The 25,557-nt window shown below is 36.8% G+C and overlaps 1 protein-coding gene across 1 annotated transcript in view; it reads right to left on the reverse strand.

The window, feature by feature from the left end:
* LOC150083839 (high affinity copper uptake protein 1-like) overlaps positions 1-25,557 on the reverse strand; it is a 54,496-nt gene that overhangs the window by 13,687 nt on the left and 15,252 nt on the right. Inside the window, exons 2-3 of the mRNA XM_090374897.1 lie at positions 18,272-18,603; positions 3,057-3,123 (exon numbers count right to left, since the gene is read on the reverse strand). Coding sequence (XP_090231023.1) covers positions 3,057-3,123; positions 18,272-18,580 — 376 coding nt within the window. The 5' untranslated portion in view covers positions 18,581-18,603. The remainder of the gene's footprint in view (positions 1-3,056; positions 3,124-18,271; positions 18,604-25,557) is intronic.

Here is a 25,557-nt window from a genome sequence, read left to right on the forward strand (position 1 = left end):
AGAAAGCAAGCTTATGCAACATCAGCCAAAAAAAAAAAAAAAAACTCCCACTTCACCCCTCCATTTGTTCCAAATGCCTGTCCAGCTCAGCCTTAAATTTATTTAGGCTATCAACTTCCACAACGAAAGATGGAAGTCTGCTCCACCAATCAACTACCTGCTGACTAAAGGCAAATTTCCGCACATTTCTTCTACAACTGTCTTTCCTCAATTTGAATCTGTGCCCCCTCATGTTCTTAATCTGAGCAAGAGGAAGAATCCCATCAGCATTCAATTTGCTAAACCCATTCAAGGCTTTATACACCTCAATCCACCTCGCAGGTGCCTCTCCAGGCACTGCAATTTGAAGAACTTAAGCCTTTCTTGGTATGACCACCCCCTGTCCCCCCCAACCAATCTTGTTGCTCTTCTTTTTACTCGTTCTAGCAACTCTACATCCTTCCTAAAATGAAGCCTCCAGACCTGTACACAGTACTCTAAGTGTGGCCTGATCATTACCTTGTATAACAGGATAATCACCTCCCTGTCCCTGCTAGCAAAATTCCTATATATCATTGACAAGACCCAATGACCTATCCTGGCAGCCCATCTGCACTGCTCAGCAAACTTCATATTTGACTGCACAATTACCCCCAGGTCTTTTTCACTTTCCACCTCCCTGAGTGTAGTACCACACAGTTGGTACGTTTCTCTTTGGTTATTGCTACTCATATGCAGTACTTTGCATTTGTCAATGTTAAACTTCAGTTGCGACTTCTGAAGCCCATTTGCACAACTTATCTAGATCCAGTTAGAGTAGCATACTGTCTTTACTATTGTTAACAACCTTGCTAACCTTTGTATCATCTGCCAACTTGAACATTAAGCCTGATATACCATCACCAATATCATTTATAAATGCAGAAAACAACAATGGACCCAACACTGAACCTTGAGGGACTCCACTAATAACATTAGTCCACGAAGAGCAGTGTCCATTGATTACCACACTTTATCGTCTCCCACTCAACCATCCCTTTATCCATTGTAGCAACTTACCCTTCATGCCATATCTCTCCAATCTGTACAGCAGTCTTCCATGTGCAACAGTATCAAAAGCTTTCCTAAAATCCAAGTATAGGATATCAAAATTATTTTTGGTATTCAGTTCCTTTGTGACCACATCATAGTATCCAATCAAATTGGTCAGACAAGACCTCCCTTTAACAAACCCATGATGTGTCGTAACTATTACTGCAGGCCTGTAATAGTACAAGTAATAGAATACAAGTTAAACTAACAGGTCTATAGTTACTTGTGTCACCTTTTGAACCCCCTTTGTGAATTGGTGATACATTTGCACACCTTCAGTCCATGGGGACCTCCTCTGAGTCCAAGGAAGCTCACATAATTATGGCTAAGGGTTTGCTTACTTCCTTTGCTCCCTCCTTTAATATAACTGTACAGATCCCATCCACCCCAGGTGCCTTTTTTATGTTTAACTTCGACAATTTCTCCTCCACTTTGCTCTCAGTTATTACAAAATCACTTAGCTCCCTGTTAGAGTTTGATAAACGTCTGGCACTCCCCTCATTGAATAACTCCTCGTGTGTGAATGTAGATGCAAAATACTCATTCAGTTTATCGGCTTCCTGAGCATGATCATCAATAGTCAACCCATCTATGTTAAGTGGTCCAATCTGATTCATCCCTTTCCTTCTAGGGTTCACATAAATAAAGAACTCTTTGTTGTTTTTCTTTGCATCCTTTGCCAAGGATTTCTCATAAACTGCTTTTGTCTGCCTAATCTCCTTTGTGACTTAATTACAGACCACACTCTGGAAATCTCGTTGCACCTAGTGCCGGAGCCACTCCAGCACAGATGAAGCTAGGTGCAATGAGATTTCCAGAGTGTGGTCAGACTTGATCAATTGTGGTTACCCAACCCACATATTGGACAAGCGCTTATTACAAGTGCAGGAGCTCACAGTCTACCCGAGACCGCCATCAACTCAGGACAATGTGCCTACCGCCTACATTCCCTACTATCCAGACATGTTGGGCCAGACCTCAAAAATCCTCCAAGAATACCACATAAAATGCATGCCTGGTAGAAACTTACGTTCTCTAGTTTCTAATGTAAAGACTTTGGTCACCCCTCTCTTACACAGTGTAGTATACCACATAGCCTGCAAAGATTGTGACAGCTGCTGCATAGGAGAGACCTCGAGATGTCTTCAAGACCACCTCGCAGAACACGACAGATTGATTTGCCTTGCTGAGTCTGACCAGTCAGCAATCGTGGAACACTTCTGGTTGACCCACCACAACCTCAATCCCAAGCGGGACTATGAAGTAATTGACCAGTCCCAACACTTTCGTCACCGCCTCTGGTTAGAGTCACTTAATATATTGTGTAATTCGAGAGCCATGAACCGCTGAAAAGGCATGAGACTACACCCCATCTTAGAGGCAACTGTTTTTAGTCTAGATAAGCACTGGAGACAAAACTACGCACGTACAGCAGCAACAATGAACACCTGTTCAATGTTGTTATTTGGTTTTTAGGAGCATTAGCAACTAAGGCCATATTGCTCCACCAGTTCAATGGTTGAATGGCCTACCGCGTGCCCTCACAAGCACAACTCTGTGTCCGTTAAAATAATTTTTATCTCTAAAGTTTCCATTCTATTTGTTGATAAAGAGGCACTTTCAAGGCATTCAGCCTTGAAAGTTCCAAAGTATTTATTTATAATTAAAGATATTTTTACTGTATATACATATATGTTATCATTATTTCATATCACTATGGATTCCAGTACAACAGGCCCATTTATCCTCAGACTTCTATCATCTGTTGTTGTGGAAGTTGATAGCTTAAATAAATTTAAGGCTGAATTAGACAGACAAACATTTGGAGTGACCAGATGGGTGAAATAGGAAGGTTTTTTTTTTTTTTTTTTTTTTGGCTGATGCTCTATAAGCTTACTTTCTTGCATCATATGCCTCAACTAATGCTAATTTTCATCTATTCTAAAACTGATTCAACAATATGTAAATTTTTGATTAGTACTCACCTCCACTAGAAGAGACAGTCCATTCTTTAAACAATATTATGGCATCTACACCTGAATGGAAATACATCTGGGGGGGAAAAAACATCCAAGTTAATCAGGAATAAAATATAACAATTCCAGTTAGTTTTGTTTTTTGTTCCCTATCAAATGAATGGAGAATTCTAGTACTCACTTATAGAAATAATACTTTCATACCACTTGTAGATTAATTTTTATATTATTTTTCAATATGTAGCTACTAAACAAACAAAAAAAAAACATCCTAGGCATCATATTTCTTATTGTGTAGCAGATCGCAACACAATATGCTAATTATTTGAAGTGCACACTTGCACTTCAAATAATTAGTCTAAACAGATAGCCTTCAATAATTAGCCTTCAAATAATTAGCCAAAACCCTAAACAGACCATTCTGGGAAATACTGCCCCTCCATCTGTGGGTAACTAGATAAACAACCTTCAGCATAGGAGTTGACAATCCCATTTTGGTAAATTTAAACAGTATGAGAAGTACAATACTTTTTTTTGTTTGTTATTACTAGGTAATGACGTCCTTACATTATATGTTAGTTATAAACTTATTTCTCATATGCAGCTTCACAGTAAAAAACAAAAAAAAATAATAATTAAACTATTTAATAAAGTTCTAAAAGAAGGTGCAGCACACTTGGTTTCAGAAAGCATGCTATAAATTTTTTTACTTTGTTTGACATGACAGTGCCTTGAAAAAATTTTCTACTACCTATAAAAAACTGTTGCCTTTAAAAAATAATAAAATAAGAAAGATTTCACTTCATTTATAAAGCCTAAGAACAAAACAGCTTTAAGTGTAAATTCATAATAACTGTCAAAGATGGTAACTTCCAGAGTGATATATAATACAAATTTTATTTATTACTGACTAAAAGGTTAGTCAATAATAAATAAAAATAAAATAATTAAAAATAAAATAATAAATAAAAATAAAATACAATTATTAACTTTTGTATTACCCGAGATAAAAAAGAAATAATAATAAATAATAACTGTATAATAAAATGCAAATAGAAATAAAGTACAGAGAAAGCAGCTCATGTTTAAAAATTACAAATATATAGTAAATATTTATTTACTATACAAGTAACCCTCGTATAACACAGTTATTAGGGTCCTATAAAATGTCGTGTTATGCAAAACCATGTTATACTGGACTAAGAAAAAGTACAAAAAGGGGGTTACGTTCAAAAGCTAACGAAAATGCACTATTTCGTTAACAAAATATTTTTAACAAGATAAAAAAGCAGTAATCTGGGTTTACTGCTTTTTTAAATCGATAAATCTTTGTGAATTTCATCATATGGAACTAAGCATTTTTAAAGCTCCCTTTTGAACTTGGGACTCCTTTCATTCAAGAATCTGCATTCAAAAAATAATATTCTAATTGCTCGGCTAACTATATGCCTTCCCGTACTGTTTAGTGTAAAATTTGAAAGTTTAGAATTTTCATCTGTGCTATCATCCTCTGAATTGATTTGATTTTACCTCCAATGCCACTTGCACCAAATCCGCTATGCCGGCTTCTTTTTCTACCAGTGATTCTTGAATGTCTTCAGTAATCATATCTTTTTTATTATTTTTTATTGTTTTTGGAGCATCGGCAACTAAGGCCACGTTACTCTGTGTATATTGTCTATAAATTGCATGTGTCCTGAGGTCAATTTTCTGTTTTGCTGGAAACAGAAAAACTGAGTTTCTGGGAGAAAAAAAAACATGCTACCCTGGCTCCAACTAACCTTAGCCACGTTGCGAAAAAGACCAATAAAAATTCTTCCCTTCATCGACGGGATTCAACTCGGGTTTTTTCTATCCGTTGTGGAGAGAAGGGCGATTCATCAACTTTGCTACCCACGAAGGCTTCAGTAGTCATATCATCAAAACCTTTCCCTCCTACCGATGTAGTAAGTTCTACTTATCACACCGATTCCGTTTTCTTCCTGTTCGATCATATTTCCTGAATGAGCTCACTATGGCCATACATTTTTCCGCACACATTTAACGTTGACAGTTTTACTTCTTTCAGCAATAAAGCTATGATTCTGATACAGTCCACAATTGAGAAATGTTTCCATGCCTCCATACTTCAATAGACTCAAAATCAATTTTTTCCAAAATCCATCGTAACGATTTTCTGATGGAATGAGTTTTTTTAAAAAGGTGCCTTGATCTAACAGCTGAATGAAAGAAGTTGTATTAACCCAGTACAACTATGGCGGAATACAACTTCAACGTTTGGTGACTTAAATATTTTGGATGGCCTGGTGTGCTATCCAATAGTAATAAAATTTTGAAATCTAGATTTTTCCACAAGTTCAATAGCACAGAACGTAACATGGGAATTTCTCAACAAAATAAAATACAAGATTTCTCAATAATTTTTTTTTTTTTGACTAGCAAGTCAATAGCAGAGATTCAAAAAGAGAGGAAACACTGAAAAATTACATCCAACATAATAGCAAGGTTTCCCCACACAAAACTCAAAAATACCGTTATGCAAGGTTTCGGTCCAGCAAATAAGACAAATCGACCAGAGAACGCACACAATTTACAAACAAAATAAATATATGGGTAGATGTGATCATTTACAGGGGACCCTAATATCATATTTTTTATTTTTTTTGTTATGCGAGGTTTACCGAAATTCTCTTAACTGTGTTAGAGCAAAACCGCGTTATATAAGTACCGTGTTTGCAAGGATTGCCGCAATTTATCAATCGTGTTAGATCGAAACCATGTTGTAGAAGTACCACGTTATACAGGGGTTGCCTGTATATATAATCTATTTACATTTCATATCATTATATGGTTAAAAAAAATCTTATTACGTTTATAGCATTTCACATTATCCAAGTTATTAGTTATCCTAGGTAACTTATAACTAGGGTTGCCAGATGTTGTTTTTTCAAAGGATACTCCTTTATTTTAGCCAAACTGTCCTTGTCCTTTACTGAAATAAGAAAGGATGCAATTTGTCCTTTATTTTCATTTTTCAATGCCTGTGCCTCGTAATGGCAGTGACGGATTTCCACACAGACGTAGGCTTCAGACCCCACAATGCACAGGACCCCCCTTCCCAAACTGACAAGAAATTAAAATTTCATTTCAAAGCTTTAACAGGGAATATGTTAAAAACCCCCTCAAATACAAAATCCACCACGAGAAATGAATCATAAAGAGATAATTTTAACCTATTCTAGCCTCTCTGGCTCATATATGTAGTTTCACGAACAACATGCACTTAACTTCGTACTTCTTGATGAAATTATATTTTTTTGACAAAGCATAAAAACTTGCACCTGCATGGCCATGATCTAATTTTCACGAAAATTGCACGACTGGTAGATAATTAATAAAATCATAGGTACAGAAAAATCACTTTTATATAAGATGGAGTTCAACGGCTTTGTTTAAAAACTGTTTTTCCTATAACTTTACAAAGACACTATCTATTTATCTATTTCATTTATACGGTTATAGGCACCAACATATTTCATGTTATATAAAAACATTTTGAAAACATTTTTTTATTTTTTAGCCATCAAAAATGGAATTTCCCACAAAAAAGAAGAGGCCCTGTTCTTATAACAAAATTTGAGAGCAAGAATACGAATGGCTAGCTTCAACAAATGATCCTCATGAGGCAAGATGTCTCCTATGCAAAAATGTATTTAAAGTTGGTTATATGGGCATCTTAGCAGTTGCTCAGCATAAAGACTCACAAGCTCATAAATTGGCTCAAAAATCAGCAAATTCTTCAAATCTTGCTGATAGGTTTCTTGTGAAAATGTATATGAAAGAAGTTACTGCAGCTGAAATAACTTCATATTTATCATTCAGTTAAGCATCACTATTCTTACTGTGCCTCCATAGCCAAGTGGGCAGGAGCAGCAGTGCGTAGCACATACTTCTTCATTAGACCGGGGTTTGAGCTCATGACCACCAAATATGGAGGATGCGGAAAGGTCAGGGAATGACCACCACATATCTCCGGAGCAATATGGCCTTCTAATGCTCCTAAAAACCAAATAACAAACAAACCATTCTTATAACTCATTAGATTGTAGCATGAAATTGAACTCCAAACTTTACAATGATTCAAAAATTGCAGCAAAAATATCACGTGGAAGAACTAAATCTGCTGCCATTGTTTGTAATGTTTTAGGTAAAAAAGCATTGCAAATTGTTTTGGATGATTTAAATCATGATGCACCATTATTTTTTATGTTTATAGATTGATGCTTCTAATTGAAAGAATATGAAAATGTTTCCTTTGTCAATTCAGTACTTCAACAAAGAATATGGTCCTACAAACTATTTAGTTGATTTTTTTGAAAATGCTGATGAAAGTGCAGATGGAATTAGCATTAGAATTAGTAGAGGCATTTGATGCAAGAAAGCAAGCTTATGCAGCATCAGCCAAAAAAATTAAAGTAAAAAAAATAAATAAAAAATAACCACTTCCACTTCACCCCTCTGTTCGTTCGAAATACCTGTCCAGCCGAGCCTTAAACTTATTTAGGCTATCAACTTCCACGACAAGGGATGGAAGTCTGTTCCGCCTACCAACCACCCGCTGGCTAAAGGCAAATTTCCGCACATCTATCCTACAACTGTCTTTCCTCAATTTGAATTTATGCCCTCTCAGGTGATTATTCTGAGCAAGAGGAAGAATCCCATCAGCATTGAGCATGCTCAAACCATTCAAGGCTTTGTACACCTCTATCAGATCACCTCGCTGGTGCCTAGTCTCCAGACACTGTAATTCGCAAAACTTAAGCCTTTCTTCGTAAGAGTACTCCTTTGTTCCATTCACTAATCTTGTTGCCCTTCTCTGCACTCGTTCCAGCAGCTCTACATCCTTCTTGAAATGAGGTCTCCAGGCCTGTATACAGTACTCTAGGTGTGGCCTGACCATTGCCTTATACAAGGGAATAATCACCTCCCTGCTAGAAAAATTCCTATATATCATTGACAATACACCATGAGCTACTCTTGCAGCCAGTCTGCACTGCTCAGAGAACTTCATATCTGCCTGCACAACCACCCCCAGGTACCTTTCATTCTCAACCACTGTCAGTGTAGTACCACAGAGTTGATACGTTGCTCTGCGGTTGCTGTTTCCCATGTGTAGTACTTTACATTTGTCAATGTTAAACTTCATTTGCCACCTCTCAGCCCATCTGCTCAACCTTTCCAGATCCTGTTGCTGCAGCATAGTGTCAGTAGTGTCCTTGACAACCCTGCCAACCTTCGTATCGTCTGCAAACTTGGACATTAAGCTTGATATACCATCATCAATATCATTTATAAATACAGAAAACAATAAAGGACCCAATACTGAACCCTGAGGGACTCCACTAATAACATTAGTCCATGATGAGCAGTGTCCATTGATTACCACTCTCTGTCTTCTCCCCCTCAACCACCCCTTTATCCATAGCAGCAATTTGCCTCCAATGCCACACTGCTCCAATTTGTGCAGCAGTCTTCCATGTGTAACAGTATCAAAAGCCTTTCTAAGATCCAAGTATATAATATCAAAGTTATTCCCTGCATCCAGTTCTTTTGTGACTGCATCATAGTATCCAATCAAATTGGTCAGGCAAGACTTCCCCTTAACAAAACCATGCTGTGTCTGAGCTATAACTGAAGTCTTGTCTAGATTATTCTGCAGTGCTTCTTTAACAAGTGCCTCCATTAATTTTCCGGGAACAGAAGTTAAACTCACAGCTCTATAATTACTTGTGTCAGCCTTTGATCCTCCTTTGTGAATTGGGGTCACATTTGCACATCTCCAGTCCATGGGTACCTCCCCTGAGTCCAAGGAAGCTCTCATAATTATGGCTAAGGGTTTGCTTACTTCCATTGCTGCCTCCTTTAATATAACTGGATAGATTCCATCCACCCCAGGTGCCTTTCTTGTGTTTATCTTCAACAATTTCTCCTCCACTTTACTCTCAGTTATTACAAGATTCTCTAGCTTACTGCCAGAGTTGAATACACCTCTGGCATTACCCTCGCTGAATAACTCCTCATGTGTGAATGTCGATGGAAAATATTCATTTAGTTTGTTAGCTACCTGAGCAGGATCATCAACAGTTGACCCATCTATATCAAGTGGACCAATCTGATTCATCCCCTTCCTTCTAGAGTTTACATAAGTGAAGAACTCTTTGCGGTTTTTCTTCGCATCCTTTGCCAAACATTTCTCGTAATCTGCTTTCGCCTGCCTAACCTCCTTTGTAACTTGGTTACAGATCAACTTGTATCTATCATAGGCTTCTGTATCCTGAAAGAGGCCTCTGAGGTCGGGAAAACTCATGTCTAAAAATATATATAAATTCATACACCGACCATTGAATAAAATTTAATATGACTACAATCTTTACACAAAAATATTTACAATAAACTATTGCGGAATGCTAAAAACTGTAATAAAAGATCATTTACAATAAAATTTGCTAAAATATAAAACATAAAAGCGCTAAAAACCTGAAGCTTTCGGGAGCATCAGCTCCCTTCTTCAACAGTGAAATGACTTCCTGCAACATCTCCTTAAGTAGCAGGCTCACGGTACCTCCACACGTGGTATTTCTCCACGTGGTTCAATCGGCACATGGTCAGAACTGGAAGCGGAAATGTCTTGGGAACGTGGCAAAGAAAATCGTTCATCCGACCTTAATATAATTGTTTCGAAGATAGGATTAATACGTATACCTCTATCTCTATTGATGGTATTCCTACTGGATGAACTAATCCGTAAACCCTCAAGCCATTTACTCTCCCAGTATCCATGTGCACGATCCAAAATAATAGCGTCCTCCGGGGAGATTTGATGCTGCTTCTCCCAAAAATGTTCGGCCACAGCAGACTCTTTGTATTCAGCGGTTCTTATGGCATTTAAATGTTCCCCCAGACGATCCCTGAGCCGTCGTTTTGTTTCCCCCACATAACACTCCCCACAATCCGGGCATTCTATTCTATAAACCACTCCACTACTAAGATCTTTTGGTATGCGGTCTTTGACCTAAGACACAGCTGTGCACAGCCTCCGCCCAGGAAGCTGTACACCGTGTCCCATAACCCCGTAAAATTCTTGCCAGATGTTCAGTAAGGCCCGGATAGTAGGGAATGTATGCAGTGGCTACCGGAACGAACGAACTACGTTCGGACACTCCTCTACTATATCTATCCAGGATCCTCTGGGGGTATCCGCATTTTCTAAGTTCTGTCGTGACACGATTAATTTCTTTTTCTTTATCCTCAGAAGTGGTACAGTGTGATCTTACTCTGTCAAATAAAGCTTTTGCTACACTATTCTTATATTGTCCAGCTTGTGCTGAATTGAAATGGGTGTATTGACCTCTACACATGGGTTTTTTAAAAACTGACGTCTTAAGTCTAAAACCCACCCTGGAGATCAATACATCTAAAAATGACAGGGTACCACCCGTTTCCACCTCTGAGGTGAATTGTATAAATTGGGAGAAGCTATTAAGCCAGCAAACGGCATCATCCTCCCTCCCCTTCTGGACCAGGGCAAAGGTATCATCAACATATCTTCTCCAGTTCCTAATAGGAAACGAACACCCACTAAAAACCCTACTTTCCAACTCCTCCATGGCCAAATTGGCCACGGTGGCACTAATGGGTGAACCCATGGCAGTACCGCGAACCTGCTTGTACATAGTTCCTTGAAACAACATGGTAGTACTAGCTAGACATAATTCTACCCCGGTGCAAATGACTTCCACACCGAGAAGTGATCTATTACCAAGGGAGGCATCCCTGGTCAATGACATTTTTACACAATATACTGCATGACTAATAGGAATACATGTAAATAAAGATATAACGTCAAACGAGATCATGCTCTCATCATCATTTATAGTCAAATTCCCCACAAAATTCACAAACTCTCTACTGTCTTTAACAACATATTCGGACTGCCCCACCATGGGTGCAATTAATTTTGCCAAGTACCCTGATAGCGCATAGGAAGGACTCCCTATAAATGAAACTATAGGTTTCAAGGGCACTTCTGCCTTATGAATTTTTGGCAGTCCGTAGAATCGCGGGAGTTGACTACCTGTAGTGTGTAATGACCAGTAAGTCTCCTTGGAAATCTTCTCTGTGTTCAACCAGGATTGTACCAGTTTATTGACTCGCCGTTCCAGCCCCACCAACGGGTTCCTCTGGATCACCTTATAAGTGTTATTATCTTGCAGAAGATCCAATGCCTTCTTATTATAATCTTCTGTATTCAGGACCACCGTTGATCTCCCTTTGTCTGCTAGTAAAACAACTATTCCTTTGTCTCTTCTCAATTCCTCTAGAGCTCTCTTTTGACTAAGGCTGAGATTCGGGGGTGCCTTCCTCACCTGACTCAACACTGCAGCTGACTTCACCCGGATTTCATTAGCTAAAGACTCAGGAAACTTATTAATGGCCCGTTCAATACCCATCGTGTCACGGCAGAACTTAGAAAATGCGGATACCCCCAGAGGATCCTGGATAGATATAGTAGAGGAGTGTCCGAACGTAGGGATTCGTTCGTTCCGGTAGCCACCGCATACATTCCCTACTATCCGGGCCTTACTGAACATCTGGAAAGAATTTTACGGGGTTATGGGACACGCTGTGTACAGCTTCCTGGGCGGAGGATGTGCACAGCTGTGTCTCAGGTCAAAGACCGCATACCAAAAGATCTTAGTAGTGGAGTGGTTTATAGAATAGAATGCCCGGATTGTGGGGAGTGTTATGTGGGGGAAACAAAACGACAGCTCAGGGATCGTCTGGGGGAACATTTAAATGCCATAAGAACCGCTGAATACAACAAGTCTGCTGTGGCCGAACATTTTTGGGAGAAGCAGCATCAAATCTCCCTGGAGGACGCTATTATTTTGGATCGTGCACATGGATACTGGGAGCGTAAATGGCTTGAGGGTTTACGGATTAGTTCATCCAGTAGGAATACCATCAATAGAGATAGAGGTATACGTATTAATCCTATCTTCGAAACAATTATATTAAGGTCGGATGAACGATTTTCTTTGCCACGTTCCCAAGACATTTCCGCTTCCAGTTCTGACCATGTGCCGATTGAAACACGTGGAGAAATACCACGTGTGGAGGTACCGTGAGCCTGCTACTTAAGGAGATGTTGCAGGAAGTCATTTCACTGTTGAAGAAGGGAGCTGATGCTCCCGAAAGCTTCAGGTTTTTAGCGCTTTTATGTTTTATATTTTAGCAAATTTTATTGTAAATGATCTTTTATTACAGTTTTTAGCATTCCGCAATAGTTTATTGTAAATATTTTTGTGTAAAGATTGTAGTCATATTAAATTTTAAATTTTATTCAATGGTCGGTGTATGAATTTATATATATTTTTAGACATAGGCTTCTGTGTCACGTGTTAATTTGTATGTATCCCATTCATTTTTCTTTTCTGCCATAGGCCTCATTAGTTCATCTGACATCCATTTAGGCCTAAACCTTGAACAGTATTTCTTAGTTGGTATGTAAAGCCTAGTAGCTTCCAAGATAAGTTCTTTGAATGCTTCCCATTTTGAATTTGCTGTTGGTAACATCATCAGTTGATCCCATTGTATAGAATTTAAATACTGTCTCATTCCATCATAGTCGCCTTTACGAAAACAATACCCTTTCCCTTTACCCCTAATGGTAGTTACCTCTTTGAGTAAATCCCACTTCAGAACACTGTGATCACTGCCACCTAGTGGTTCATTTATCTGCAGATTCTTAATGCATGAAGAATCACTACTGATAATCAAATCAAGAGTATTACTCCCTCTAGTTGCCTCCCGAACATGCTGATGTAGAAAACAATCATCCAATAAATCCACAAAAGCCTTGCTAGTGTGTGAGTGACCAGCCCCCAAATTCCAGTCAATATCTGGGAAATTAAAATCCCCCATAATAAGACTCTCTGATTTACTGGCCCACTCTATTTCTCTGTACAGTTTCTTATTACACTCATCAGAGTCATTAGGCCTATAGCACACTCCTACTCTCAATTTTGATCCCCCAATGCTTATGTCCCACCAAACTGACTCGACACTGCACTGTCCAGCGATGTCGACTGGCTTCACTGCCTTGGATTTTGTGTTTCTTTACTAATAGCATAACCCCTCCTCCCTTCCTATCCTGTCTATCCTTTCTGTAGACATTGTACTCCCCAAATTCCAGTTCTGCATTCCTTATATCTGTGTGACACCACGTCTCCGAAATCCCAACAATATCTGCCTTTGATGTTTTCAGCAATACCTCAAATTCATCAAATTTATTTACTAGACTCCTAGCATTGGTGTACACGGAAGTATACATGCACCTGCTCTTCCTCTTAGCCACCCTAACACAACCCATGTGTTTACTTGTACCCCAATGATTCCCAGCAGTCTCTGAAATATCCTGCATCTTATTTTCCAGGCTGCTGCTCATTCCAATAGAAGCAGTGCAAGAATCACTTTCTCCTCTGCCAGTGGCTACTGTTAATCTATTAGTCCTTGCATCCCCCCAATCTAGCAGTTTTCCGACCCTCCTAACACTGCCTCGATAGCATCAGCAAACATTCTTCCACCCTTTCTATTTAAGTGTATCCCATCCCTGTAGAAGCAGTCTCTCCTGTTAACAAGTACAGACCAGGCTGAAAAAAATTCTACCCCTTGAGCCCTGCACAATCTTTCCAGGGCCGAATTGATCGACAGGGCTCTCGTGTTTGAGGAATGTTTGAGTGCCTAAAAATTTCAACGAGTAATTTAGGACTGGATTGGCAAAGGGTTTTAGTTTCAGTGCAGACAATGCAAATTCTAATTTTTGGATTAATAAATCCTTATTCCAAAATATTAAGAAATTAAATGAAGACGTAATTAAAGTAAACTGCTATGCTCACATTATTAATAATTTAGCTAAATATGCTTTTGGTAATTTAGATATTAATATAGAAAATATTGTGTTGAAAATATATGGTCATTTTTATGTTTCAGCTAAAAGAAGGGATAACCTTAAAGAATTTCATGAATTTGCCGAAACAGAGTTTAAGGAAATTAAGGCATGTACCAACTAGAGATGGTTTTCTTTACAACCAATGTATTTTTCTCAATGTATGCGATCGAAATAATTTTCAAAGTAATAAAAAGAACTTGAAAAGAATGAAATGTGTGCCAGTGATATTTTTTATATAATGAATGATCTAAAAAATTCATCGAAGAATTGTCTTGATCAAGAATTTTTTGGGTATCACGTTCATCAGCATTTTCAGAAATTAGACTCTGCACGTAATAAATGATTTCAAAGCATTTTATAATGTTGCATTGAAATATTTAGGAAATAAATTTAATTTTAAAGAAAATAGTCCTTTTTTGAAACTCGGCAAATTAAGCTTTAAAAATGGTTGTCCTAACTATAACTCATTTGTTGAAGTAGCAAAATATTTTAAATTAATAGAAAAACTAAAGTTGGATATGAACGATTTATTTGATGAGGTTTCAGTACTGAAAACAAATTATGAAACTGTGTCAACATCTGAAAAATTTAAAACTTGTTTGAGTACTTCAAGTCAATGGCACTTAATTTTGAAGTGCTGATTTTAAGCTTTCAAATATTTTCAAGGCCATTTTGTATGTTTTTTCAGGGCCATTGATCTCTGCAAATTCAGAATGGATTTTTAGTGTAATGAACTCAGAGTGGGGTGATGGGCGAAATATTTAAAGCCTTAAACACTTCAATCGGATCTACCACAGATTCTATGTAGGTAGCTGAAGAGAGCAAACATGTTTTAAGTTGGCTCCATTGGATTAACTGTAGCGAATTAAGATCAGGTGTCTGGTAGACAAAATTTCTGTTTAAAATTTGTTTAAATTTAATATCAATAATTTTGCAAAATCAATTACTACAATATTTTATAAATTTAATTATTAACTTTTCTAGAGTATTTCTTCTAAATTAAATTGTTTCTGTTAACTCTGGTAGCTTAATTTTAATTTAACTAGTGGATAAAGTTTTGATAACAGGTTAATTTCTTGTAATACTTTCTTAATTTAAATTTTGTAATATATTATAAATTCAAATTTTGTAATCTTTCTTAAATTCATATTCTACCTAAATAATGGTTGTTACAAAATGCCCACGGGCATTTCCCGTGTGAGTCACAAGTTTGTCATTTATATAGCCTGAGGCCTAAAGTGACTTCAATTCAATTCTATTTTTAATGGATAACTTCAATCTGCCCCTAACTGATTGGAATAAGTGGGAGGGAAACTCACTAAAGTGAGGCCTCCATACTTGCATACAGTACTCAAGGTGTGGCCTAAAGATGAAACAAAGGGATAAGCACCTCATTTATTCATTGACAAAACCACATGAGCTGTCCTGACAGACTGTCTGCACAGTTCAGAAAATTTCATATCTGACTGCACGATTAACCCCAGGTCTTTTTCATTTTTCCCTACTCTGAGTAGAAAATGAAAAAGCAGTAATCCCAGAGTAACTTATCAACTGTTTGGTAACACAGTTGATAAGTTCTTCTGGGATTACTGCTACTCATATGTAGTAGCTTGCATTTGTCAATGTTTAAACTTCAACTGCCATTTCTCAGCCCATCGACCTAATTTTCCTAGATCTTGTCACAATAGCTCACTTTGTCACTGATCTTTGTCATTAATCACCCTGCCAACCTTTGTATCATTTGAAAAATATTGAAAACTACAGTGGGCCCAGTACTGAACCCTGGAGAACTCCACTAATAACATTAATTGACAAAGAGCAGTGCACACTGATAACAATAACCACTCTACCTTCTTCCACTCAACAAAATCATTTAGCATCCAGTTACATAACTTGGTGTAGTTCTGGTGTTCCCATCCCTAAAAACATCTTCATGCATAAATGTAGATGCAAAATATTTATTTAGTTTGTCAGTAACCTGAACAGGATCATCAATAAATACTGTAAATCAATCCATTTGTATCCACTGGATATAAATGGATTGGTTTACATTCATATTCACTAGACTTGAATGCTGTTCACCCCTTTCCCTTTAGTGTTAACATAAACAAAGAACTCACTGCATTCTTAACCAAGGACTTCTCATAATCTGGCTTAATTTGCTTAACCCTTAGTAAACTGACTGCAGACTTATGTTGTACTTTCTGATTGCAGACTAGTATTCTACATCCCCTGCAATTTATAACCATCTCACGAACTTTTCTTCTCTGCCAGCAGTCACACCAGTTCATTTGACATCCATTTAGGTTTAAATCTTTAATTAGATCTCTTAGTTGGCATAAAAAGCTTAGTAGCCTCCATATTATTTCTCTGAATGCTTCCTATTTAGAATTTGCAGTTTATAATATTATCAGTTGGTCACACTGAAAAGAATTTAAAGACCATTGTAGTCATCTTTATGAAAGCAAAATCCTTTCCCCTTACTGTTGACAGTAGTTATATCTTTAAAGTATATCCCACATCAATATATTATGATCACTGCCGACTAATGATTCCTTTATCTGGATATTCTTAATGCACGTTGAGTCACTGCTGATAATCAGATTAGACATATTGCTCTCCCTTGTTGCCCCTATAATATTCTGCTGTAAAAAAACAGCCATCCAATAAGTCCAGAAAATTTCTGCTACTATTTCTGAAACTGGAACTTGTGGGTGACTGACCCACAAGTTCCAGTCAATATCTGCAAAGTTAATTCTCCCATTATAAGCATTCCAATCTACTGATCCACTCCACCTTCCTGTGTAGTTGTTCATTATACTTATCATCTTCTTCTTAATCCTCTAACAATCCACCATGTGAACCAAATAACCAGCTGCACAGACACATTCAGTATCTTGAACAAGTTAAGACTATGTTATCTGATAGCTTGAACTCCCACATATACATCACATGTGTATATGTGAGAGTTCAAGCTTTGGGTTATTATTGCCAAAATATAATTGAGGTGTCAGCAATACAAAATAGAAGGATCAATTAATGCTGAGACTTTTAAGTGATGTAAGAGTAAGGCTAATCTTTTGTTTAATGATTTAAAGTTTTACCTGTAAATCTTTTGTTTAACATTTTGAAGTTTCACCATTAGATTGTGGAACTTTAAAGTTACTATGTGAATGACTGAATATCCTTCACTGTCACCTATTACCTTAACAGTCTAGATAAAGTTGATTTCCTTTTCCTGCATTCTAACTAATCTATAAACTGAAAAGTGTTTCTTAAAGAGCTTAATCTCCAGAAAAAAAATACTAAAAACTAATAAACTATGTAAAAGAAAAATTTCTGAAATGATTATGGCAGCTATCGGGTTTAAGAAGATATTGATTACATTGTAAACAAGGATGAAAAAAAAAAAAAGCTTTTTATATATTGCAATTTAATATAATTCTGAAACAATATCGTTTCAGAATTATATTAAATTCCTTCTATATGTATCTGGCTCAAAAAAAAATTGGTGCAAAATAAATATTCACACACTACTATCTTGTCCCATCATTGACAGTTGCATGGAGTCATTTTGATCCTCACTTTTTTCACTCTGAATTCTGGAAAACCATTCTTTTCATGCAGGAGCAATTCATAATACATTTCATGGTTGTTGATACGCTTTTTTCTATCAAAACTTTGAGAAGTCTCCAATGGTTAGGATTAAAATGTGCTATAAAATTGGTAATATTTTGTAATTTCATTAATTTTTCAAATGGCTGTCAGTGAGCATAGCTAGTAAATATTTACTAGATGTGCAGATACTTAGGTTAAAGAAAACCTTTTTTTCCTCCTTTAACCAAAGTTACAGAAAAATTAAAAGCTCTACCAACTAGAAAGATAAATTCAATTGAAAATATTAATAAATTCCACACTATACACATTTAAAGAAAGAGGTGATCATCGCTCCCACATAATACAGAATGCAGCCACTTAAGAGTTAATATCATGGATAATGGAATGAGAAAATCTAAACAAATATAATTACAAATGTGTAAATGTAAAAAGAAAAATTAAATTTTTAATTATCAATCCACTTTTACAATAAAACTGGAGGAAAATATTTAGTTAAACTAACCATGAGGTTACTTTGACCTAAATAAATACTATTTTTTGTTACCACATAAAAACAGAAAACAAAGAGTAATTTTATTTCTGAAAAATTTCATACCTTCATATGGTCACTTGTATGTGATCCATGAATGCCTGTATATCCTATGTGATCTGAATGGTTGTGGCCAGATGCAGTAACATTAGAATTAGAGTGAGGACCATGATCATGAACCATTGAATGACCAGATGGAAAGTTATCAGAATGATGGTTATGATGCATGCCAGGTGTCATAACAGTAGTAGTAAGTGTTGTAAGCAGTGCTTGCATAATAGAAGATGCTGTAGCTGCTGCAGTTGGTGACAGGTCACTTGTAGTTGATGCAGCAGTCATATGATGCATGTGTTCGTGGTTAGCATGGCTTGCCATTTCTGTGTTTAAAATTAAATTCACTAAAAGAAAAAAAAAAACTTGAATAATTATGGATGCACAACTTTGATAAAATGATAATAATCAGTTTCTTGTGAAATTAAATAACTATCTTAGTAAAAACAGGTTTATGTTTCAATAAAAGAGACAAAACAAAGAGGCAAGACAAACAAACTATATAATAAAATTATCACCCATAATCCATCCTTTTACATTGTAAAATCCCATGTCATCTGATTTCTACAGCATAATGAGTTCATCACTTGTCACTAGTTTGGAAAAACAGATCTAAGTTTCAAATATCTTAAGAGACTGATTTTTTTTATTTATTTTTTTTTGAGATAATTTTATTAATCAATCTCATTTGAGAATTGCAAATTATTTTCACCCAGAAATTAGGTTTTTCTGCTCACAGTAAAACTAGTCTGAGAATTGAACTCTGTACATAATATTATTTCTGACAACTTTTCCATGTAAAACTCTAAGGTCTCGTTTTTAATTTTCATTAATGATACTGATGATGCAGATGCCTAGCTTACAAGTTTCATGTCAAAACTTGTTGATTAAATTAGGCACAGCTGTTAATTAACAGCGAGAAATGAGGGATACCGCTGAAATAAGATCTGGACAAATTATATAACTACGCTAAGAAATAGCAATTAATTATAGTAAATTTGAGGTCCTGTATGCAGCTGAGAGTAATCCCAACTTACATTATCAACTGTAGATAGTACACTCAACACTATTCAAAATGAAAAGACCAATGAAGTTCTAATACAGTCTAATATGAAGCCCTCTCAAAAAGAACAGTGAAGGGATATTATCGATGATATTACCCTGACTGACCTTACTTTTAACCCATGCACTGCCTGAAAACAACCCCCCCCCACACTGTATTAATAGGATTTTTTCCAGAGGATAATCCCCAGTACAAAAATCAATGGTCGGCCTGCATCTCAGTCTAACCATTGATTTTTAAGTTCAAGGTAGGAGGCCTCAGTATAGGAAATATGTCAATTTGCTCAAAAGGATACAAAGGAGGGTAACAAAACTAGTTATGGATACAAAGAGATGTGCTATAATATGGAAACTAGGCATCTGTATGAGGATCTAACTGATGTGTTTAAAGCCATGAGAGGGTTGAACAAATTTCGAGATAGAAGTATATTTTCTCTTTCTAAGATGAGACAAACAAGGGAGAGAATCTTAGAAAGAGAAAATATATTTCTATCTTGAAGTATGTTTTCTCTTTCTAAGAAAAGACAAACAAGGGAGAGCATTCAAATTAAAGAAAAATAACTGTAGAATGGATATGAGAAAATTTGAATTGAAAAAAGACCAGATATAAAAAAATTAAGAAGAGTTTATTACGCTTTAGTCAAAGAGTAATTAACTACCTTAGTTAATTACTCTTTGTTGATTAGAATAAGTTAAAACCTAGATTTATAGAAGCAGCCAATTTATGTATATTTTAAAATACAAGATATATATGTGGAAGAAGTAAAAATATATAGACTTGGGGAGCCATTATTTTCTCATTATTATTTCAATTTAAAATGTCAGTAGTATTATTTCAAAGTTGTACTTAGTTCTTATTCTGATAGTAGTAAGTTTATATAGCATCAGTCCAAAAAAAAAAAAAAAAAAAAATTCTAAATGTAACCCATGTCATCTTCACTCACTTCATTTAGCTACTTCTATTTAACCAATCCCACTCATTCATGTAAGAGCAGAACCCAGCCACTAGACTTTATGCAACATGTAAAATATTTTTTTGTACCCCATAGTGAGAGAAAAAAAAAAAAAAAACAGAGTTGACTTTGGTAGGATGCAGTAATGTCATAGCTTGCACCGCATTTTGATATTCTGAGACTGCAATTACAGTTATAGTGGTGGTCGACTGGCAATATTACACAAGTTAAGAAATGAATGCAATCATATCAAAGCTAACTATGTTATTTTTTGGTCTCACATTGTAAAAGAAAAAAAAAAAAGGGTGTCCTTTCAAATTGGCACCCCAGGTAACTGCCTGTGTGTAACGGCAGCCCTTGACAAGAGTTTATTTTAACGTCAAATTACTCTGACTAAAGGCAAAATTTCACACAACCATACTTGAAGAATCTAAATTTTTAGAATGCTTTCAGTGAATATGTTAAATCAGCCTAATTTTCAAAAGTAAATTGCTGGATGCAGAAATACAAGTTCTTCACTGCTGATAAACAAGTCGCCAGTCTTGTTCACAAATAGCAATAGAGAAAAAAAACAGATGATGCCGTATAACCAGTTGTTATACAGCATCTTCTGTTGTGTAGAAAAAGTATGTGAAATTATATCTGATTTTATTTTAAAATTTTACTAGCAAAAGAAAGTTAATGAAGGCATTTCCACTTTGTCTCATTCCCTTTTCCTAGTCTTAATTTTTCTACCTGAATGAGTTCTTCATCTGTTAATGGCTCGGTCTTCAGATTCTCTTAAGTTACATTCTTTTTTTTATTTTTGAGAACCACGAGCACAAGAGGTATTAGACCTGGTAGTACTTGGTACTATACATGGGTTGAAGGTTGAGAAGATGCAAGATACTTGTTGACATTAGACTTGAACTTCTGTAGATTGTAATTTTCAGGAAATACGTATGAAGGGAGTTGGTCCAGAAAACGGAAGTTGAATGAAAAAATGAAGAAGAAAAGTTTGTTCTGTGAGTTTGGACAGTAAAAGGATGCTGACTGGTTGCTGCACGTAGGAGACAGCGGGAATTATTGAAGCCAATTGAGAAAAAAGTACCCACAGAAGTATCTATAGAAAAAGTATGCAGCAGAAAGAGAATGTCTATGAGACAGAGTGGAGAGACTTTGTTAGAGATCAGTCATTAATTAACCTAACTGCTCTATTTTGAATCTACAAGACTGACATTTTCAGAATTTACAAGACTGATTGATACACAGTGAGCAGGTCAGAGAGAAAACTGGATACCCGATTACAAAAAACAGTTGCCATCATGAGATAGAAACTTATTTAGACCTTTATGCCAAACACAATCAAAAGCATTTGAAATGTCATGAGCAGCTGCTTGAGTTTCACCAAACTTCAGAATATCACCAGTGGATCGGCACTGATGAACACCATGCTGGCAATCATCGATCAGATCAACAAGAATTCTCACTACAAGAATGTTGTCATAACTTAAGAGGGCCTCTTAAGTTATGACAACTTAAGTTAGTAAATAAATTTGATGAATTTGAGGTATTGCTGAAAACATCAAAGGCAGATATTGTTGGGATATCAGAGACGTGGTGTCACACAGATATAAGGAATGCAGAACTGGAATTTGGGGAGTACGTCTACAGAAAGGATAGACTGGATAGGAAGGGAGGAGAGGTTATGCTATTAGTTAAGAAATACATAAAATCCAAGGAAGTGAAGCCGGTGGACATCGCTGGACAGTGCAGTGTCGAGTCAGTTTGGTGTGACATAAGCATCGGGAGATCAAAATTGAGAGTAGGAGTGTGCTATAGGCCTAATGACTCTGATGAGTATAATAAGAATCTGTACAGGGAAATAGAGTGGGCCAGTAAATCAGAGAGTCTTATAATGGGAGATTTTAATTTCCCAGATACTGACTGGAATTTGGGGACTGGTCACTCACACACTAGCAAGGCTTTTGTGGATTTATTGGATGATTGTTTTCTACATCAGCATGTTCGGGAGGCAACTAGAGAAAGGAATACTCTTGATTTGATTATCAGCAGTGATTCTTCGTGCATTAAGAATCTGAAGATAAATGAACCACTAGGTGGCAGTGATCACAGTGTGCTGAAGTGGGATTTACTCAAAGAGGTAACTACCATTAGGGGTAAAGGGAAGGGTTATTGCTTTCGTAAAGGCAACTACGATGGACTGAGACAGTATTTAAATTCTATACAGTGGGACCAACTGATGATGTTACCAACAACAAATGCAAAATGGGAAGCATTCAAAGAACTTATCTTGGAAGCTACTAGGCTTTACATACCAACTAAGAAATATTGTTCAAGGTTTAGGCCTAAATGGATGTCAGATGAACTGATGAGGCATATGGCAGAGAAGAAACATGCATGGGATACATACAAATTAACACATGACACAGAAGCCTATGATAGATACAAGTTGATCTGTAACCAAGTTACAAAGGAGGTTAGGCAGGCGAAGGCAGATTACGAGAAATCTTTGGCAAGGGATGCAAAGAAAAACAGCAAAGAGTTCTTTACTTATGTAAACTCTAGAAGGAAGGGGATGAATCAGATTGGTCCACTTGATAGATGGGTCAACTGTTGAGGATCCTGCTCAGGTAGCTAACAAACTAAATGAATATTTTGCAACGACATTCATACATGAGGAGTTATTTAGCGAGGGGAAAGCCAGAGGTGTATTCAACTCTAGCAGTAAGCCAGAGAATCTTGTAATAACTGAGAGTAAAGTGGAGGAGAAATTGTTGAAGATAAACACAAGAAAGGCACCCGGGGTGGATGGGATCTATCCAGTTATATTAAAGGAGGCAGCAATGGAAGTAAGCAAACCCTTAGCCATAATTATGAGAGCTTCCTTGGACTCAGGGGAGGTACCCACAGACTGGAGATGTGCAAATGTGACCCCAATTCACAAAGGAGGATCAAAGGCTGACACAAGTAATTATAGACCTGTGAGTTTAACTTCTGTTCCAGGGAAATTAATGGAGGAACTAGTTAAAGAAGCACTGCAGGATCATTTAGACAAGACTTCAGCTATAGCTCAGACACAGCATGGTTTTGTTAAGGGGAAGTCTTGCCTGACCAATTTGATTGGATACTATGATGCAGTCACAAAGGAACTGGATGCAGGGAATAACTTTGATATTATATACTTGGATCTTAGAAAGGCTTTTGATACTGTTGCACATGGAAGACTGCTGCACAAATTGGAGCAGTGTGACATTGGAGTCAAATTGCTGCTGTGGATAAAGGGGTGGCTGAGGGGGAGAAGACAGAGAGTGGTAATCAATGGACACTGCTCGTCGTGGACTAATGTTATTAGTGGAGTCCCTCAGGGTTCAGTGTTGGGTCCATTATTGTTTTCTGTATTCATAAATGATATTGATGAGGGTATATCAAGCTTAATGTTCAAGTTTGCAGACGATACAAAGGTAGGCAGGGTTGTCAAGGACACTACTGACACTATGCTGCTGCAACAGGATCTGGAAAGGTTGAACAGATGGGCTGAGAGGTGGCAAATGAAGTTTAACATTGACAAATGTAAAGTACTACACATGGGAAACAGCAACCCCAGAGCAACGTATCAAATCTGTGGTACTACACTGACAGTGATAGAGAATGAAGGGGACCTGGGGGTGGTTGTGCAGGCAGATATGAAGTTCTCTGAGCAGTGCAGATGGGCTGCAAGAGTAGCTCATGGTGTATTGTCAATGATATATAGGAATTTTTCTAGCAGGGATAAGGAGGTGATTATTCCCTTGTATAAGGCAATGGTCAGGCCACACCTAGAGTACTGTATACAGGTCTGGAGACCTCATTTCAAGAAGGATGTAGAGCTGCTGGAACGAGTACAGAGAAGGGCAACAAGATTAGTGAATGGAACAAAGGGGTGCTCTTACGAAGAAAGGCTCAAGTTTTGCAAATTATAGTGTCTGGAGACTAAGCACCAGCGAGGTGATCTGATAGAGGTGTATAAAGCCTTGAATGGTTTGAGCATGCTCAATGCTGATGGGATTCTTCCTCTCACTCAGAATAATCACCTGAGAGGGCATAAATTCAAATTGAGGAAAGACAGATGTAGGATAGACGTGCGGAAATTTGCCTTTAGATAGCGGGTGGTTGGTTAGTGGAACAGACTTCCAGCCCTTGTCGTGGAAGTTGATAGCCTAAATAAGTTTAAGGCTCAGCTGGACAGGTATTTTGAAAGAACAGAGGGGTGAAGTGGAAGTGGTTTTTTTTTTTTTTTTTTGGCTGATGCTGCATAAGCCTGCTTTCTTGCATCAAATGCCTCTACTAATGCTAATGCTAAGGACCTAAAGAAAAACTACCATTCACACTGTGGAACTTCATTACAGGTTTCATCAATGACATTTATAGTTCTGTAGATGTTCAATTTCTTCCAAAATTATTTTAGCATCCTGCTATTATTCACAATAGTAAAGGGAAGAACAAACATCGAACTTGATATGACTTTCTCACAATCAATCACAAAAGTAAAATATTTATCTTTAAAGTACTGTGCGTATTTCATTAACTTGTTTACTTTTACAAGTGATCCCAGTACAATGACTTATCATTAACTTTTTTACTGAATGTGGATGTATATTCTTCTGGTGTTGCACTCATCAGGTGCAAAATGAAGAGAATACAGTATGTCTATAAACAAATATCACCATATATGTATATATCTTGAAAATTTAAGCAAAAAAAAAAAAAAAGTTCCTAAATATTCAGTTTGGAAATGCTATTAATTACTGTAATAGAATGATTTATTGCAGCTTCAGTTTTCTTTACACTGAATTAAAATAGGAATTGCAGTAAAACAATAACATCTAAATTTCCTTTTATGACTTCTATAACTTTTACAACTAGTCATAACACAACCAGTGAAATTGAAAACAGGAAGTCCATTACTAGGTGCAGGAAGAGGGTTTGTAACAAATGTGCTATAATTTTGTTTGAGGTACAAATGTTATCTCACCTAAAATTTAAAGTTCTATCAGAGAAAAAACCCATACACTGAAGGGTAACTTTGAGAAAGATAAAATGCAAGAAAGAATTCTGTTCAGCAATCAGCTGCAGGTCTTTCTTCTATTTTTATCTTATTCTTAAATGGATTCCAAAATAGTTTATGCAAATACTGCTGATATAGAGCAGCAATCATGCCAATTGGACGTAGAGCTGCTGGAACGAGTACAGAGAAGGGCAACAAGATTAGTGAATGGAACAAAGGGGTGCTCTTATGAAGAAAGG

The sequence above is a fragment of the Mastigoproctus giganteus genome, chromosome 6 (genome assembly GCF_048544385.1).
Source record: "Mastigoproctus giganteus isolate SK-2022 chromosome 6, ASM4854438v1, whole genome shotgun sequence".
Taxonomy (NCBI): Eukaryota; Metazoa; Arthropoda; class Arachnida; order Uropygi; family Thelyphonidae; genus Mastigoproctus; species Mastigoproctus giganteus.